General features: G+C 43.0%; 1 protein-coding gene across 2 annotated transcripts in view; it reads left to right on the plus strand.

Moving 5' to 3' along the window:
* The window catches only part of VGLL4 (vestigial like family member 4), a 331,581-nt gene that overhangs the window by 194,757 nt on the left and 118,253 nt on the right, over window positions 1-18,571 (plus strand). Inside the window, exon 1 of one of the 2 annotated variants that reach the window (XM_086938955.1) lies at window positions 6,480-7,004. The exons of the other annotated variant lie outside the window; for it this stretch is intronic. Within the exon in view, the coding sequence (XP_086795081.1) occupies window positions 6,923-7,004 (82 nt within the window). The 5' untranslated portion in view covers window positions 6,480-6,922. Of the gene's footprint in view, window positions 1-6,479; window positions 7,005-18,571 lie in introns of those variants that run through there. 2 annotated transcript variants of the gene reach the window in all.

Here is an 18,571-nt window from a genome sequence, read left to right on the forward strand (position 1 = left end):
AAGGCTGGCTTTCAATGAAGAACGCTTGCTGGGAATAAATGTGGCTTCTTTTATTTAATGACATGCTTGAAATGGTAAAGTTTGCATGTTAAACAGTAAATTAACTTGCTGCGTGTTGTCTGTCAATGAAAAACGCTTGCTGGGAATAAATGTGGCTTCTTTTATTTGAGGACATGCTTGAAATGGTAAAGTTTGCATGTTAAACAGTAAATTACCTTGCCGGCGTGTTGTCTGCGTTTGTAAAGTAGGCCCCATGCAAATGTGGAGATTTTGCCATGCAAATGTGGAGATCTATTGTATAGCTAACCTTTAACTTTTGCTTTCCATTGACGTTTAGCAGACAAGTCCTTTTCACACTTGTAGCTATTTTCACACTAACCCTATGTGTTTCTTCTCTCTGCGCATCTTGCATTTTATTGCCCTAAACGTTCCTATCTGATGGTAAACAAAAGGTACTTAAACATCAAGCTTGTCTCCATGTTAAACACATGCTACTTGCCGTCTTCCAGAACAAGCTTTTGCCTCGTACTTTACAGTTCTTAGGGATTTTTCAGCTGCATTTGGACGTTCGCGTTTTGGGATTTTTCAATTGCAATAGGTAAGCTTATTTATATATTTTTACATTAACTTCTTCCCGCTCCGCCTTTCCCCTCCCCCCCCCTTCCCCACCGGCCCCTCTCCGCTTCAAAATAACGCATTATATAGCTCTTTTTTCCTCTCGCACCTTGCACTTCTCCCCTTCTTTTCTTCCCTGTTGCTACCCTATTTCGTATACATCCATTACGAAACTATTACATACTATTATTTACGCCTTCTCTTTACTTCCAGCTGCCACTACTTATAAACACTGTCATTTTACTACTTCTTCTTTATCACAGTTGCCACCCCCTGTGCACTACATATACATTTGCTAAATATTAACATTCTTTTATTTGCGCCTATCTCTTTATCTCTAGCTACCAGTACATAGCCTTCAATCTCTGTTATTCACTGCCATTTTACTACTCATATCTTCATAGTGTATGTGCAAAGCATTATGTAAAATAAATACTACAAAATAACATACACATTATTTTTTAATATGTTAATGTATTGCTATGTAACGTAATGCAAATTTACAAGTGTATGCATTTTAAATAATATACATGACAATGTTTACTTTTAAAACTATATAGCGCTTTTGCCCAAACATCTCTGCTGTACCTAACGTCTCCTGCTCCCTCCCCCCCCCCCTCCCCCTCCCTTTTCTTCACAGTTCGCATCACCGGTCCGTTACATGTACATTTACAAAGCATTAAATACTATTTTCGTTGAGCCTTGCTTTCCACTCTTAATTTCCACTACGGACTTATTCTATATAATACACCAACACTTTACATACAACTTTATTACTTTTGCACACAGCCTCGCATTTGGTAAAATATATGATAACTCTACAGTAGTAAACATATAACACCTTACTAGTCTATATATACTTGCAAATAATTATATCCCTTTTTTTGCACACCGCTCTTCTCCTCAAGCTACTATTCCTACCCTCCCCCCTTTCCAACACCCCTTTCGCTGCGAACTCTGTTCACTCTAAATTCCCACTTAATACTGCGCTTTTTTTACTCGCTCTCCGCTACAGCTAATCATTCCTATCCTCCCCACCCTCTCCTCATTCTTGTCGCCATGGCCTGTACACTCTATATTCATTTGCAAATATTTAAATATTATTTTTGTTGCGCCCGCTATTTACTCTCAAGTCCAATTACATGCTTTCTTCCCTGTCACGCTCTGCTGTTTTACAAATCGCTTTGCGGTGTATGTGCATTGCATTATGCAAATAAAAATACTGGAAATAACATTTAAGTATTGTTAGGTGATATAATGTATTTGTAATGCAAATATAAATACAAATGCGTTTTAAATAATATCCATGTATGTCTCCGCTTTTAACATTATTTTGCATCGTATTACTACACGCTTTTTGGCGCTTCGCTTTTGCTCTCCAGTTATTATATAAAACACCAAACTCCTCACATAGCATTAACTTACTGCTACAAAAAGCCTCACATATGCTCAAATAACAAATCTGCAATAGTAAAAGCTCTTCTTTACTAACTGCTGTCACGCAACATTCTCTCTCTCCTACGATTCCGCTGCTAACACAATACGCTTTAGATTTGCACAAACTCACCAATTTTTCCCGAATATCTCTTTGCTTTAGCTAATCGTCCTTATTGTACTTCCATTTTCTGCCTTAAACATTTTATTGCATAGAATTAGTCCCTGCTTTTTTAACTATTCACTGTCATCCTCCAGTAATTAATAACACACCGGCTCCAAATACCACACTTATTTACTCCTACAAAAAGCCTCACATTTGCTCAAAATAATATAAGTTTGCAATAGTGAAGGCTGTTTTCTTTTACCAACTGTTACACAACACTGCCCCCTCCCCCTATCCTTATCCGCTGCCAACCCAGTTCGCTTTAAATGTACAAAACGTATCAATTCTTTCAAATTGCGCGACTTTCTGCAAAGCTCTGCGCTGCTATCTAATATTACTCGGCATACTCTCCCATTTGCTGTTAAATATTGTTTTCTAATTATGATATTTGACACACTTAATGCTACCACACTAAAAAACAGCCTCTCTCTTCACTTCACCCCGCACTTTGTTAAAGCCGTACTTCAATAAAACACCAGTTAAAGTCAAATGCGGCATAGTTACAATACAAAAAAATGCTATATTTGCCTTAAAACACAATCCCTTACAGGCAAATAGGCTGTGTTGCCTCATGCGTTACAATCAGTTTAGTAAAATAGGCCCGTATTTAATAATAAAAGTAAAGCGCCATATTAAGTCTACGTGCAATAACTTTCATATAGTAACACCTAAGTTACGCTGCTGGCAATTTGTCTTTTTTCACTCACCCTGACTTAGCTGCATTATGCACATTATGCGGCCAAACAATTGTGATATCTCCCTGCTGCCAGTCCGACCGTCTGGTGCCATTATATCAGGAATAGTGAGCACTAATTAAAGCAGCCTGCAGCTCACTCACGTAACACGGCTTGCTAACTTCCTGTCAGTTGCTGGCGGCCGAATATCATGTGACGCGGCATGCCACACATCCGGATGTTCATATATTCGATATATTGTAGCGTTGTGTAGCCTCCCAAAAAGCTGAACACGGGTGTTAACTGTTTGCTGCTGGGATTCAGGCGGTCAGCACCCACAGCAGTAAGAAAGCCACACCATAACGGCACAATGACAGGCTTCGTTATAAAATTGCATAACGTTACATTTCAATGCGATAATAAACATTATCTCACTAAAATGTGTAGGCGTCGCACGTGTTACAAAACGCTTTGCAAAACTATATGTGATGCAATATATTATGTATGTATATATAATGCAGCACAATATATATGTTAAACATCACAACTAATATTTAAAGTAATGCAATGTATATATAGAAAGCAGCTCAATATGTGTGTATACATGTGTAAAGCAAAGTTTCATCTTACCTCAGTTGATAAAATAAGCACTACTGCGTTGATTGGTAAAACCGGTGGCTATACACTATTTACGAAGGTTAGGTAGGAAACTGCAAAATCGGCGGCAGTGGCTCGCGCAGAATCAGTTTTTTAGGTGTATCTATATTACTTTGATATATTATGTTGTCAAAAAATCGAAAATAAAAACGTTTTCCTATAAATGCATTTCTCTACCTACCAGCAATCAAGCAGTTGTTTTCCAGTCTCTGTCACCGTGTTCATATAGGGCAGTCGTAACTTATGTAAACTCATTAATTTTATTTTTGTTTAAATGTAAATCATTCCATGTCAAGCCGTGTGCTTCCAGCCTGCAGGCGGCTGCACCGCTCTGCGACCAGACGTTTGAAGCCCATGTTTTGGGCCAAGCAGAACACCATCACATTTAAAAACAGCCACGTGCATTGGAAATAAATAAAACAACAGAATGAGTCTTGTAACCCTAGAACTGGATGTACAGACGATTCAAGGGCTTCCAAGGGGTTTATAATCCTGCAGTGCCAGTCTAAATCTAGCTGTTATGAAGTGCAAATGCGTCATTCATGTGCTGAAGTAACAAGGGCCTTCCACACATTGGACACTGCGCTGCCTCACACAAACTGCGCTGCCTCACACACACACACTACGCTGCCTCACACACACACTGCCCTGCCTCACACACACTGCGCTGCCTCACACACACTGCGCTGCCTCACACACACTGCGCTGCCTCACACACACTGCGCTGCCTCAGACACACTGCGCTGCCTCACACACACACACACACACACTGCGCTGCCTCACACACACACACACTGTGCTGCCTCACACACACACACACTGTGCTGCCTCACACACACACACACACACTGCACTGCCTCACACACACACACACTGCGCTGCCTCACACACACACACACTGCGCTGCCTCACACACACACACACTGCGCTGTCTCACACACACACTGCGCTGCCTCACACACACACTGCGCTGCCTCACACACACTGCGCTGCCTCACACACACACTGCGCTGCCTCACACACACACTGCGCTGCCTCACACACACTGCGCTGCCTCACGCACACTGCGCTGCCTCACACACACACTGCGCTGCCTCACACACACTGCGCTGCCTCACACACACTGCGCTGCCTCACACACACTGCGCTGCCTCACACACACTGCGCTGCCTCACACACACACTGCGCTGCCTTACACACACACTGCGCTGCCTCACACACACTGCACTGCCTCACACACACTGCACTGCCTCACACATACTGCGCTGCCCTCCCTCACACACACTGCGCTGCCCTCCCTCACACACACTGCGCTGCCCTCCCTCACACACACTGCGCTGCCCTCCCTCACACACACTGCTCTGCCTCACACACACACACTGCACTGCCTCACACACACACACACACACACTGCGCTGCCTCACACACACACACACACACACTGCGTTGCCTCACACACTGCGCTGTCACATAATTACCCAGCTCTCAATGCAACATACACTCCAAATACCACTCAGTGCCACATAATTATATGCTACATAGTTACACTGCACTCAATGCCATATACACTCCAAACAATACGACTCAGTGCCACAAAATTACATATTACATATTTACACTGCACTCCATGCAACATACACTCCAAATACTACTGAGTGCCACATAATTACACACCACATAATTACACTGCACTCAATGCAACATTCACTCCAAATCCCACTCAGTGCCACATAAGTACACTCTACTGAATGCAACATACACTCCCCATATTACCACTCACTGCCACGTAATTACACCCCATATAATTACTCTTCTCAATGCAACGTAAATACACTTCACATAATACCACTCAGTGCCGTATAATATGCTACATAATTACACTGCACTCAATGCAACATACACTTCAAATACCACTCAGTGCCACATAATTACTCTACTGAATACAACATACACTCCCCATGTTACCACTCAGTGCCACGAATAACACCCCATATAATTACTCTTCTCAATGCAACGTAAATACACTTCACATAATACCACTCAGTGCCGTATAATTACACACCTCATACTTACACTACTCAATGCAACATAAATACACTCTATCACCATCACTCTATCTATCGCCATCACTCTATATATCTATCGCCTTCACTCTATCTATCACTTCGCCACAGTATCACTCAGCACCACCACAGCATCACTCATGGGAAATACAACATCACTAGGCGCTACCACAGCATCAATGAACACCACAGCATCACTCATTGCCACCACAATATCACTCAGCGCCACCACCGCATCAATCTGTGCAACCATTCAATAACTGGTTCAAATATGTTCTCTCAATGTTTCAAGCTTTATTACAAATGTCATAAAAAGATGTTAATATTTCACTTCTGTTCTTGGATTTTCGTCAAAATAAAATACAATTAACATAATCTTCACAATTTTTTTTACAAAAGTTTAAGCTATTGCTATTATAAATTACAATAACTTTTATTTAAGTATTAATTATTAAAAAATGTAAAAGCCATTGTTATTTAAAATATCAATACATCTAAGTCACATAAATACAACACATATTGCATAACAAATGCTATAGGTGTCACATTTGCAAACGTTAGAACTATTGGCATTGTAAATGACAAAGCTATTAAATTTGCTATTTTCAAAACCAACACAAAAATAAAAAATGTGTCATTTACAATACCATAGCTCAAACTTGCCTAATGCGAGACCTATTGCATTGCAAATGCTTGTTTTTTCTGTTTCTCAGCCTTGCTCTGCCAGCGCTGCTTCCTGTCAGGCTCTGACATGGCCCCTTCTGTACGGGCTCACCGCCCCCTCTTCCTTTTCAAACACACTAAGCCGGGAGGCTGATCCTGTGCAGAAAATATCCCTGACATTTGAGGCGCTCCAGGGATACAGCGCGCATGCGCACTTCGCCCCACCCTCCCGAAAGGAAGCTGCCTCGCATAGGAGCCATACCTAGCATAGCCTGCATGTCAGAGCAGTTTAACTTGCAGCGGGCTGCGAGGACAACTACCCTCTTCTTTTGTTCTCTCATATCTTTGCTCGCTTTTTAAAAAAAAATATGAACAACCCGATTTAAGGCTTCTAGCAACCTCGTAACTTGTATCGACGACATAAACAGAATTTGTTTCGCAGCCCCCTTAACCTGAAACCCTTGAAGGGTGTTTCATCGCCGCCGTTGGCTGAAGTTTATTTTGCGCGTTACTTTTGTGCCTGCAGTCGGAGGCCGGGCCTCTCGCTGTTGGGGTGTCGGACCGAGCCTGGAGCTCGTCGCTTGCCGCCTTCCGCTCTCCGCCTCCGGGTGAAAAAGCACACGAGCTGGTCTTCTCTGCTCGCCCGATCAATGCTGTTTATGAAGATGGACCTGTTGAACTACCAGTACCTGGACAAGATGAACAACAACATCGGCATTCTGTGCTACGATGGTGAGTCTGGCCGGGCGTTTGAAAAGGGCAGGGGGTGTCGGTTTATTTCTTTTTCCCCTCAGTTGTAGATGATCTGTCCGAGCAACATTATTCCTCGTGAAACATTTATAATTTTAAACCGAGCGATGTTTATTGTAGTCGGCAGATTGCCGCATGTCTCAAAACTGCCTTTTTATAAAGCAAAGTTAGGGCCCGCGTATACAAAGTTAGATGGAAGTAACCGGATAGTTGACCGCGGGGCACTGAGAGCGCCTCTCAATACGTCTGCATTCAGTGTGTCTGAACACTGGACATAAAAGCGTCGGTTACGTGTAACTTGTTTCTCCTTCATTTGCAATATATTCTCTTATGGTTCGTGCATGAAAAACGAGTTTGTGTCATTATATATATATATATCAAATAGGTTGTCAAAGTAGAATCTGTAGATGGATTTCGAAAAAGAAAATTACATTTAAGCTGACATCTGAATGTTCTCACAAATTCGGACAAAATACTTGTTTTTGAAATCAAATTATGCTTTTGTACTGTGCCTTTGTGTTTATGCAGTAATCCGAAAGTTCGCCACTTTCAGAAAGTAGGACATATATGTTACTTTGCACATTACAATGTTTATTTGTGTTTTTATACAGTAATCCGAAAGACGTCACTTTTCTGAAAGTAGGCAACAGATTTTACCTTGCACATGAAAGCCTTTAATGTCACGTTTCTCCTTTATGCAGTACCCGAAATTCGAAAGCTTTGCGTTCTTTCTGTAGGCTTGTATTTACTGTGCCCTGTCGACAGTCTTGTTGTTTTTAGCATGCCAAGGCACGAGTAGTTTTGCCGAACAGTATAGAGTGCTCATGTGTTCAATACCGGTTGCCGGTCAGAAGCAGAGCGCAGAGCCATGTGCCTGGCAGTGGTAAATATTGGTGAGAGGCCGGTCAGGAGGCGCAGCACAACAAAGGCCGGTCCGCTGTCTGCAGGCGTCCCCGTATGGCGAGGCACAGACCGGCCCTTTGTTTGGCCTCACGCTTCCTGCTGGGCTCCGAGAAAGCCCTGACATTGAAGGATGGGCCTCCCCCGCCTACCGCCCCGTCTGCACGCACTCGCCTTTTGTGGGAAGCGCTCCACGTCGCCGGCCCTCTCTCTTACGTCTCTCCGTGTCGTGCGCGGGTTGTTTCTGCTCGGCTGGCCGCCGTGCGTCACGCGGGTCGCTGGGGCGCGAGGGTCGGTGTTTGGAGTTAGTTTTTGAGGAGGATATGGGGCAACTTCAAGGCGCACACCGATTTCCCCTTTCTAACGTGTAGCGCGTTTTTTTGTGTTTATTGTACGTGCAGTTTGAAGGGACTCTAATGGCCAAGTTGAGGGCGGAGAAAACGGCACTGCTGAGCAAACTATTCTTGGCGGGGGGCAGTGTTTTCCCTGTCACCGCAGAGCGCCAGTCTCTGACGACACAGAACCACACCGCTCCCCCCCCCCCCCCCCCCACTCCGGGGGCGTAAACTTGAGCTTAATAAGGGTCTTACAGAAAGAAAAGTCCCTGTTCATTGGACTTTTTTTTGTTATTTGTACAGAGCCCACAGCTAAACTTAATGGGAGGGGGCTGGGGGGTTAGGGGGCTGGAAACAGTTGCGACTAAAGTTTGTTTTATGAAGGCAAATAAATAGGTTGTGGAATTTGGGTGCACACGTCTAAAGCCATGCCGGAAATTAACTTTATTCGGGATCTACTGGCGACGTGCACATTTTCTTTCGGCCGAGGGAGCTGTAGTATGTCTAGCAGTAGCAGACACATGGGGGAAATCCAGATGATTAGAGTGACTGATAATTATGTATCTATTCGAAAATGCAAGGCTTGGGTATTCAAGGGTGTCATGGAAAGCACCATACAAATACCATATCAACGCGGCGCATCATAGCCACTAGGTGTCCAAAAGTAGTAACCCCTCCATATCGGTTCCAGTAAAAACGAGAAGTAATTGGGTCCGTTTTTATATGTCCAGTATTAGTTTTTCGGGTATATTCAATATCCCTTTACTCTCCGGACAAACATTTTGTATATATTGGTAGTTCTGCCCCAGGCAGATCTAGTGTTAAAAAAACTTCCTTTATGCTTACTGTACGGAAAGCGCTGCAAAATTGCTCAAAGTCCAGTTAAGTGTTGTTTTTTTTCAACCCTGCACCACTTCAGTGAATTGTAAACATTGTAGTGATTGCAGAATCAGTTTACGTTGACCATTTTCCTGAAGGCTGAACCCACCCCAAGCGCCTGCGATCGCTTCCTCTGATCCCTTGGCACACGTAGTGTTATTGTTGCACAACGCCAGCGAGAGTCACTTAGTGATTTTTTTTTCATGTACACTTTTAATTGGAGAAATGACTCGCAAGGCGTAGTTTGGTAAAATTTGATGGTTGCCCAAGTCTCTGCAGTAGTATTTGCATTCGCTGTTGGATTCGGACATCTGGTACCGTTTTACTGATTATGCAGTTTAACGTTGTTTAAAACATCCTACATAAATAAGTCTTCAAAAAAAAGAAACAAGCCGGGCCTCACAGTGACATTACTGCCGGAGAGGTGTTTATATCTGCGTGGTGGCAGGCATGTGAACTGGTGCTTGCGGCTGGCCTTTCCTGGGCGTGGTTTGCTGATGAGTAAATTCTCCCATGCTTGCCACATCTTTGCTCTGATGTAAATCCTGTTAGGAGTTGGAGCCACATATATAACCATTTCAAAATCCTCCCACGTAGTTTTGTAATTCAAAACGGCCTCTGTGCTCAGCGTTGAACCATATGCGAACTGCGGAGAGTTTTCTGGCTACTGCAGAGCGTTACAGAGGCCTCTCAGTAGTACATGGCCTGTAGTAAGGTTACCTTACCAGTCTTTCACAAGGATGCTGCGCTCTAGTAGTTCTGGATTTTTATTTAACATCCCACTGCATTCTGCTGGGAGATGTAGTCCTGGTACACTGCAGTTGATCCAGTGGAACTCAAACTCTATCCTGGTCAGAATAATTAGAACAGTGTACATGTAGGATTAAGAGGCAAACACTGTACATTATGTGGGTGTCCACTTCTAGATATAGTGTATGTTTTTTCATGCTTGGAAGTTATTGTTAAAATCAATTTTTGTTAAATGCAATACGTATTTTTTAAATAACTGATGTTTTGTTTTGGTCTGTTGATCTTTATTCATTTGTTTAATTCAAAACTCGGACACAATGGTTTGTTACTAAAACGCCCAGGATTGGAGTGTTGTACTCTTGGGACTTCAAGTTGTATGGCAACCTTGGCCATCTGCTGGTAGCGGATGGCATTTTTATTTCAGATATTTGGCTGCAGCATGAGAGAGTCTTAGAGAAGGTGGTGGGTCTGCACACAGACGAAAGGTATAATATGCAACTGCATATTTTGAATATAGTTTTATGTAGTGTAAAAGAGGCCCCTGTGGGTGTCAGAGCACTATAACATGAATGGGCGGACGCACAAGTCATGGTCTTGTTTACTCTTGAGACTTCTCAATTGCTCTCTTCCTATCCATCCCACACACACCTCTATCTAGTAATAACTACCTATCGCTGGAGAGGCAGTCCGTGATAACAAGGGTCTTAAGGATATAGTTTACAGTAATGTCAAATACGGATTCCTGGGGCCTTGCAGGACTTTCTACACTTACACATTAGAGGAACTGATAACAGTGCATTATAGAACCTTGAAACGGGTCACCTTTGTGATTTGGATAATACATGTTTGAATACATGTTTTCTCTGGGCAGTCTTGTATCTCTTCTTTCAACTTGATCGCAGTTTTATAAGGAGGAGCTGGTGAATTAGTGTATCTAGTTTATGTATACTATAATTCGGTTCCAGTGAATAGAAAGTTTTGAAGCAGCTTTTGCTGGATATTGATACAGGAGGAAGGGTGTAGAGAGGGTGGGTGTGTGCAGCTAGGCAACACGCCTTAACAAATACTGCTCAGATGTTGCTAATTCCCACGCCTATTCTTTACAAAGATATGTGAAATGTTTTCATTGAAAGTCTCTGAAGGATGACGTCACCTGTGTCTACCACGTGCTCATGCTTGTCATACATAACTTGGACACATCTGTGCTTTCTTTCAACAGGAAATGCCTTGTGTAGGTCATACTTTCAGTACTACACAAGTTGGGTCATAATTCAGTGTGACACAGTTGTTTAGCTATAACAGTGTTTTTTCTGTGTGGCAAGACAAATGCATATTGGCGGGATATGGGTGTGCTAGAAATAGGTGCACCACACCCGAGAACTGTGAGCCCAATTCACAAATCTGTGAGTAAACGTGACTTACTCCCTATTTAGCTGTGTTTTACTCCAGAATTTCTGTGAGTAATATAATTGTAGGGAAAAAAAACCTATGAGAATCATGCACTACTAGTGTTTATATTTTATTTATCAGGAACATAAAGCATTTCCTACATACACCTACATGGTAAAAGGTAGTACATTGGCATATGGCTTGAAAGTTTAGAAATGGCAATGGAGTGTGCTTGGTGAGGAATTGGACTTGTACGGAGACAGAAATACATAAATATTAAAGTTGCATATTTCATTGAAGGACATGGTTGTCATTGATATGGGCAGTGAGTCAATGCAAATTGGTTTAAGGAGTTAAATAGTCCCCACTGACCTCATACTGTGATGTGTAGGGTAGCAAGTTCGAATCCCAGCAAGGCCAGCACAGCCTTCCTAGGTTAAATTGTATCATATTCATTTTTGTGATGTGTAGCCCTCCGAAATGGTAGATGCATGCTTCATAAAGATGTTTCTAGATTGAGTCAGGCAGCTTGTAAAAAAGCCCATTGTCGGTTTACCAAGAATCTAAGTCTGTCCATTGCTTAACTGTGTTTTCCTTTATTGTTGCCCTCATTGGCTTTATTCTTTTTCGATGGCTTGCTTTGTCCAATTTGTGTTCATCCCTTCCCTGAGCATGTCCTCCTTACCTGTGTACTTCCACTGCTCACTTTTAGATAACTTTTTTTCTTTTTGCACCACATAAATGTGCATGTGTGTTCCAGTTGCTCTCTCATGTGCTTCTTTCTCTATTCTCTTACTGTCTCTCGCCTGTGTTTCTCGCCCCTTGCACTGTGTTGTTCTCCCTCGCTTGTGTGCTTTTCCCCATCAATCTGTCCCACCCGAATGCACCTATCCCTCTCACAGTGCATCCTGTTTCTCTCTTTCTAGTGTGCCGTGCCTCTCACAGCCTCTAATACTTCCGGCCCCCAGCTGTTCCTCCATTGCTTGCCAACCTGACAGTCCTATTATTAAAAATAAAATTTGTATATTTTTTATACTTAACAAAAAAGGGCACTATCGTGTTACTTTTCTCAAATGTACAGATCCATTTCGATTGGTAAGAAGTTAAAAAAGAAAAAAATTGCTGTTTTGGAGGCATGCCAATGTGATGACACTTGCAATCATATGTCTTCGCACATGGGTACACATACAGAGTAATGTGGTCACGTCATAATGTCTTTCCTCCTTTTGTTCATGCTGTATAGCATCTGCATTTTTGTTGATTCTGTACAGCATGAACAAAGGGCATTGGCAGAGCCAATATGTCTAAAGGCGAGACTTGTTAGCTTTGCAAATGCTAGTTAAGAGTACTTTGCAGGTAGGGGTAGTATATGAAAGTTTAACCGGAATGTGCTCTGATGACTTAACAATAGCACATCGTGCACTGAATAAACGAGCAAAATAACAATGGTTTAGTTCACCAGAAGGTGGACTAAACCACGCAATAACTATAACACATGTATTTGTAAAGCACTTGTTCACACCTTGGAGCATTTTGGCCCCGGAAAGAGGCGTTTATTGTTACCTAACAGAATGTAAATCATGTTATCGACTTCAAAAGGCTGAGTGGGCCTGTCAGAGTTCGAACCTCTGGCCATGACATCGTACACAGTTTTCTGGAGTGGATGCATTAACCCATTGAGCCACCAGACCCTGTTGGCTTGAGTCAGTTTGGTCGAAATCCATAACTAAAGGTCATTGTGTTGGCTTCCTGCGCTCTTGGCTACAGTGCAGTTCATTGATGACTTTGGTATCATATGTAGTCCTTTCATGTGCCTCTCTGGGTTTATTTTATTACCTTTACAATGCCGCTTCACTTGACCTTTTCGTAAAGGATTAATTAGTGTGAAAGCACATTTCAGTCGTGATCATAGATCTCCAGAGCCAAGGGAGCTTGTGGCAGGTTCTGCTCAAATGCATTTTGCTTGTTGTTGAGTAAATGATGTAGAGTTGGGTTTTTCTTCGACTGTTTTGTTGGAGTTTGTTGATTACTTTATTTGCGTGTTCACTTTGTCCTTCGTTTGTTTTGTTGCAGACACTTTCTGAGAAAAAAAAAGTTTAGGTAAACTCTGGTAGCTCATCATTCCTTCCCCGGGTTCCACGGCTTCTTTTCACTTTCTAGTGCCACTTTGGTCGATGGCATCACAGTGACCAAGGAGGCAGCAAACTGGCACAATCATGTGTAATACTAAGGGTGCCTTTTCTGCTGTATATGTAGCGCTGCTCACCAGTGGACCGAGTTAGTTTTCTTTAGGGTTTGGATGTTCATGTGGCGTGTGAGGTTGTCGGTGTTTTGACAGGAGGCACTGCACAAGCTTCCCTCAGCCTTGCAGTTTGCAGGCGAACCCCTGCATTCTTGGCTGGGCAAGCGCTTACACATTTCAAATTTGTCATTGATTTGAAAATACTGCATCGTTCTTTGGTCGCTTCCGGGTACCTGGGAAGCAGTGTCTGGCGCTGACCGGGTGCAAAACCTGCGCGGCACTAACATGCATTTCCTTATGTCTCCTCTCTCCTGCTTGCCGTCTTTGTGATCTCGGAATCACAGCAGGGTCTGCACTTGGCTTTGCAGCCTGCCTTGTTTGCGCGTCGAGTCATCAGACCCAGCTCTTGCACGGCTCGGTGTTTTTGTTACATCATCCTCTGCTGTCATTTCTTTATATGTGAACAGTGACATGTAGGTCGGGCCCAGAGCCAACACTTTACGATGTCAACCAGAGCTTTAAGTGTGCCGGGACCCGCCTGTAATTAAAAGCTGACTTTAAAACAGGTCTTTGCTGGATCCTATATTCATGTCCTTAACTGTACATGGAAAGGAGTGGTTTGATTTTTCAACCATTCATGTAAAAATGTAATAGTATCATCTATTGACCGCTTCAAAGGAAAAGAAAACAAGCATTTGCGATGCAATAGATCTCGCACTTGAAGAGTTTGAGCTATTGGCATTGTAAATGACAATGCCTTTTATTTATGTGTTGTTTTTCAAAACAGATAAATAAAAGGCATTGTCATTTACAATGCCAATAGCTTAAACTCTCGCAAATGCGAGACCTATTGCATTGCAAATGCATTCGGCGCCCATGCTATAAAGATTTTAATTTGTAAAAAAAAAAAAAAAGTTAGGAGAGCGTGTCCTAAGCTATTTGAGAAAAAAGTGCTGGGAGGCTGTAATTAAAGCCTACCGAGTAATAACACACGTAATGGGGAGGTGTCCTAATGGGAGGTTAATAAATGAGACAATGCGGTACTAAGGAGGGACTACTAAGCCTGTTGACCAATGAAAACCCACAGTTTCCAGTGGACAATAACACAAACCAATGAAAAATATGGGCAGAGTGGGCGGAGCTAAAAGTCCATACCTGAATACAGCATGCCTCATAGAGCAGGGCATGCGCTGCACAGGCTCGACCTAAAAATGTGTTTATATGTGAGTGTGAGGGGGCAGAGTGGAGGAGAGGTGAGACAAGGAAGAACATGCAGATTGATTGAGTGAAAAGACAGCGATGATGCTGTAGGAGAAGACGTGAGATATGATGCAGAGATGGTATTTCAGAAAGATGTGCGGAAAAACATGGCGTAAATGTGTAATCAAGGGAAAGGTTGCCGCTTATGTGGTGTAAAGTTAAGCGCAGGTTTGACTGAGACACTGCGAAGACCATTTTCCCCACCCAGGGGAGGAGTGCCGCCTCCCCTGCCTTTCAGCACTGCAAAAAAGGCAAAATAAAATAATAGTACAGTGCTGTTATCATTTAATTTTTCCGTGCTGAGGCAGTTTTGTGGGGTGGGGCTGGGAAGCGCAGTGGGGGTTGTGGTGGGCACCCTCCTACGTGTGCTTAAATGTTTGGCTGGCCAAACAGTCATGCGAACTTTGCATGTTCTCCATCCGGGCTAAATTACAGCCTAGGTGGAGACCATGCCCAGGCGTCTATTCCCTAGCTGAGCCCCGAACCATGGCGCTCGGACCAATCACAACGCTGTGATTGGCTTAGGGGAGCCTGGGTACTTCCTGTTCGTACAGAAGCCAGGAAGAGGATGGATAGGACAGAAGAGAGGCGGTGGCCGGCCTCAGACCTTTGTAATGTTTGGTTCAGTGTCATATTTCCATAATGTAAACATTTTCATTGTTCATTATTCGCGGCATTAACGTTGCTGGTATTCATTTATCTTCCAGTGCTAACAACCAGTGGCAAAGCCAATCGGACTGGCATGTTTAGGCATTTGATCGTTGCTGTGTGATTTAATTGGATGTCATTAAAATTATCAATCTGTCATTGGGCAGGCCGTCCCATAGAGGCGCTACTGAACTATAGCAAACTTGTTGTGTCCCTTTCGCGTTGTTTGTTTCATAACTTTCTTCATTGAAATTACAGTTGAGTTGAATTCTCCATGTTGCTGAAATCACTAGTTGTCAAGGATACTAATTGATTGCATCTATTTTCCAAACAATCTTCATATTGTGATGTCAATAATTCTTTATGTTCCACAACTTTCCCCAATGAATTTTTGACACACATTCTTCATCTCTTTGTTTTGACTTGGCTCTTTTTCTGTATATTGTGCTGCATGAAGCAGAACTGTCCCTCTTGTTCCAAACTTCGAAGGGGTAACTAGGCCCACAGATCTTCTGCCCTTGCAAAATGAGTGTATTTTCAATCAAGAAAGCTGTCAAACAAATTACATGGCGTGAATGTGAGTCAGGAAGTGTGCTGCATTTCAGCAGGGCCTCTGTGGGGTTGCCTGTTTGATGACAGGCGGCTTGGTAATGCTTCATATGAGCACCCATGAATAGAGGGTACCCCCAGATAGCACCCAGAACAAGGGCGAAAGGATCACACCATCAACAGTAAGAGTTGGCTTAGGGACTTTATTGTAGGACTATATTTGGATGTAATAACCAACGGCGGCCAACACAGGTAAGCGGATGGGGTTGGGGAGTCAACAAATGACCTGTGCAGACCGCCACTGGTAATAACAGAAAACCAACAGACACAACTGAGCCGGTTGGCATAGTGTATGAAACACAGAATTTTAGTTCCCTTTTAAGCCAGTAGTTGCACCCGTTACATTATTTACTCCCCATGAAGAAACCCCTTCCCCGGATACCTTTTTCACCCCGCTGAAAGCGAGGATGGCAACTCAACATCTATGCGCACATGACCAGTTCTTGTTACTGTTTGAGTTGGCTAAAATTATGTAAAATAAGATTTAATTTTACAAAAAAAACCTCTTCTCTGGATCTTTCACTGTTTAGGCCTGCCACCTCTTAATTAACCTGAATGTACCAGGTTTCGTTGTAGGGAATGTTGCTCCGGACTCTTGATTTCTTGGTACATGCCGAACCTGAGTGGCGTATTAGTACACACATTCATATGATAAAGGACTGCTAAGGCTGTTTCTAATTTTACAATGTAGAGTGATAGCCTCCCAGGCAAAATAAAACACACCACAATCGTTGAACCCGTTGAGGGTCACCTACAAAGAACCTCGCTTTAATGCCACCTGTCTGAAATATAAATTATGTATGTGAAATTCGGAGATTTTGCATTATATAAAATATTTAAAAATGTCATATAATTTAGATTAGCATAATTTTCACCAGTGGCAGACTGGTTATTGCAGAAAATGTCACTCAAACAGTCTCCTGCTGCTATGTCAGTTAATATTTTTAAGGGGCGGTATCCGTATGTGTGAAAAAAAAATGCACCACAAGCAACTGGCAAAACACATTTCATGATAAATGCATAATTTTGCAACATTTGCATGTAATTCTTGCAAATGCAGTGTAACTTTGCCGACCCCTAGTTTTAATAGTAGTAACGGGTGTTTTTGAGGTACTCTGTTTTAATGACTGTGAGGTTCTGACCTCCTGTCATTCATTGTCTTGTGCTCTCGGGTGGAAGTCCCCAGAGGCGGGATCATGGGTGTGTGTTGCAGCTCTCTCTGTTGCGCAAATTTAGATATGATCATTGTTACCAAAATACCAACGTCGGGAACCCCCGTTGGATTGTCAGAGATCTGAAAGTCGAAAGTCTAGATTTTAAGGCAAAGCAGTGTGGTTGCTTGAAACCAATAGGGTCATTGGGTCCAAGAGGAAGCCCCCATACACCAAAGGTCTCTTCTTTGCCATTTCCCCATTAGAAAGAGGACAAACCGGAGCAAGAAGTTATGAGCAGAAAACCATGAAATGGGCCATGCTGAAGCAAAGGTGGTCTATGAGAACACAGAGGGGCACACGACAGGCATTTGGTGGGAAAATGCGCAGCATAGCAACTACTACCCCTTATAGGCTTTGTAATGGAGAGGAAAATCTACCAAAAAGGCATTTGTGTCTGAGGGAGTGACCGCGCTTCACAGTACACAGAAGAGAAGAAGCGCACCTGGGAAATTACCTTTTGCTGATGAGTAAGTATCTTGGTTTCTTCTAACATGAACAACACGCCGCACACTTGGACTATTATATCATTAGTAATTACGTTGGGACTACGGTCTACCGAACACTAAAGATTGTGTCTGGAAGGGGATGAGTCACCCTAGGCTGCATCTTTGATCGTGAACTTGTTGCTGCTCACGAATTTGCCTCATAAACCCCCCCTGCACTATTGATTGATTGCTTCCTAAAAACAGCACAGTTAAAGCACTGCATGGATTTTGTCTTTAATTTCACCAGTTTCAGTCGAGGAAAATGTTTGTAATTTTCTATCCTGATAACTGTTGGAGATGTTAATTGACTGATGAGGCCTCGTCCCTGCACCAAATTAATGTGCATTGTACGGCATCAACTGAAAGAACCATATGTGCGTGAAATGCGTGCAATGGTGGCTAGTCACAGGGTGTATGGTTCATTGAGCGTGGATGCAGTCAGAGACATGAGCACCACATGGGTCCCAACAATGTCTTGACAATAACCCCTTTACTGCTGCCGTCGGCCAACGGTCGTCGCAAGCACTACCTTGCCAGTGCTGCGCACGTCCGTTGGCTGGCGCGGCCGCACCCGTTTCTTCGAACGTTCAGCACTGGCGCAGAACGTTCAGAAGCAATAAACGGGTTAAGCAAATTCTAACTCCTAGTGTGTGCTTGCGCACTGATTCATTCCCGACAGTTCATGACCATCAAGTAAATCTCAGCCAGGTATGGGTACTAAACCAATAACAATGTGGTTGGATCAGCAGTGTGCCACAAACAGTGGAATATCAGAAAAGTGTGGGCATCTAAGTAATCTAGTCTGGCTGTAAAAAGTTAGAATGAATGGAAGAATCTG

This window comes from Lissotriton vulgaris, chromosome 9 (genome assembly GCF_964263255.1).
Source record: "Lissotriton vulgaris chromosome 9, aLisVul1.2, whole genome shotgun sequence".
Classification (NCBI taxonomy): domain Eukaryota; kingdom Metazoa; phylum Chordata; class Amphibia; order Caudata; family Salamandridae; genus Lissotriton; species Lissotriton vulgaris.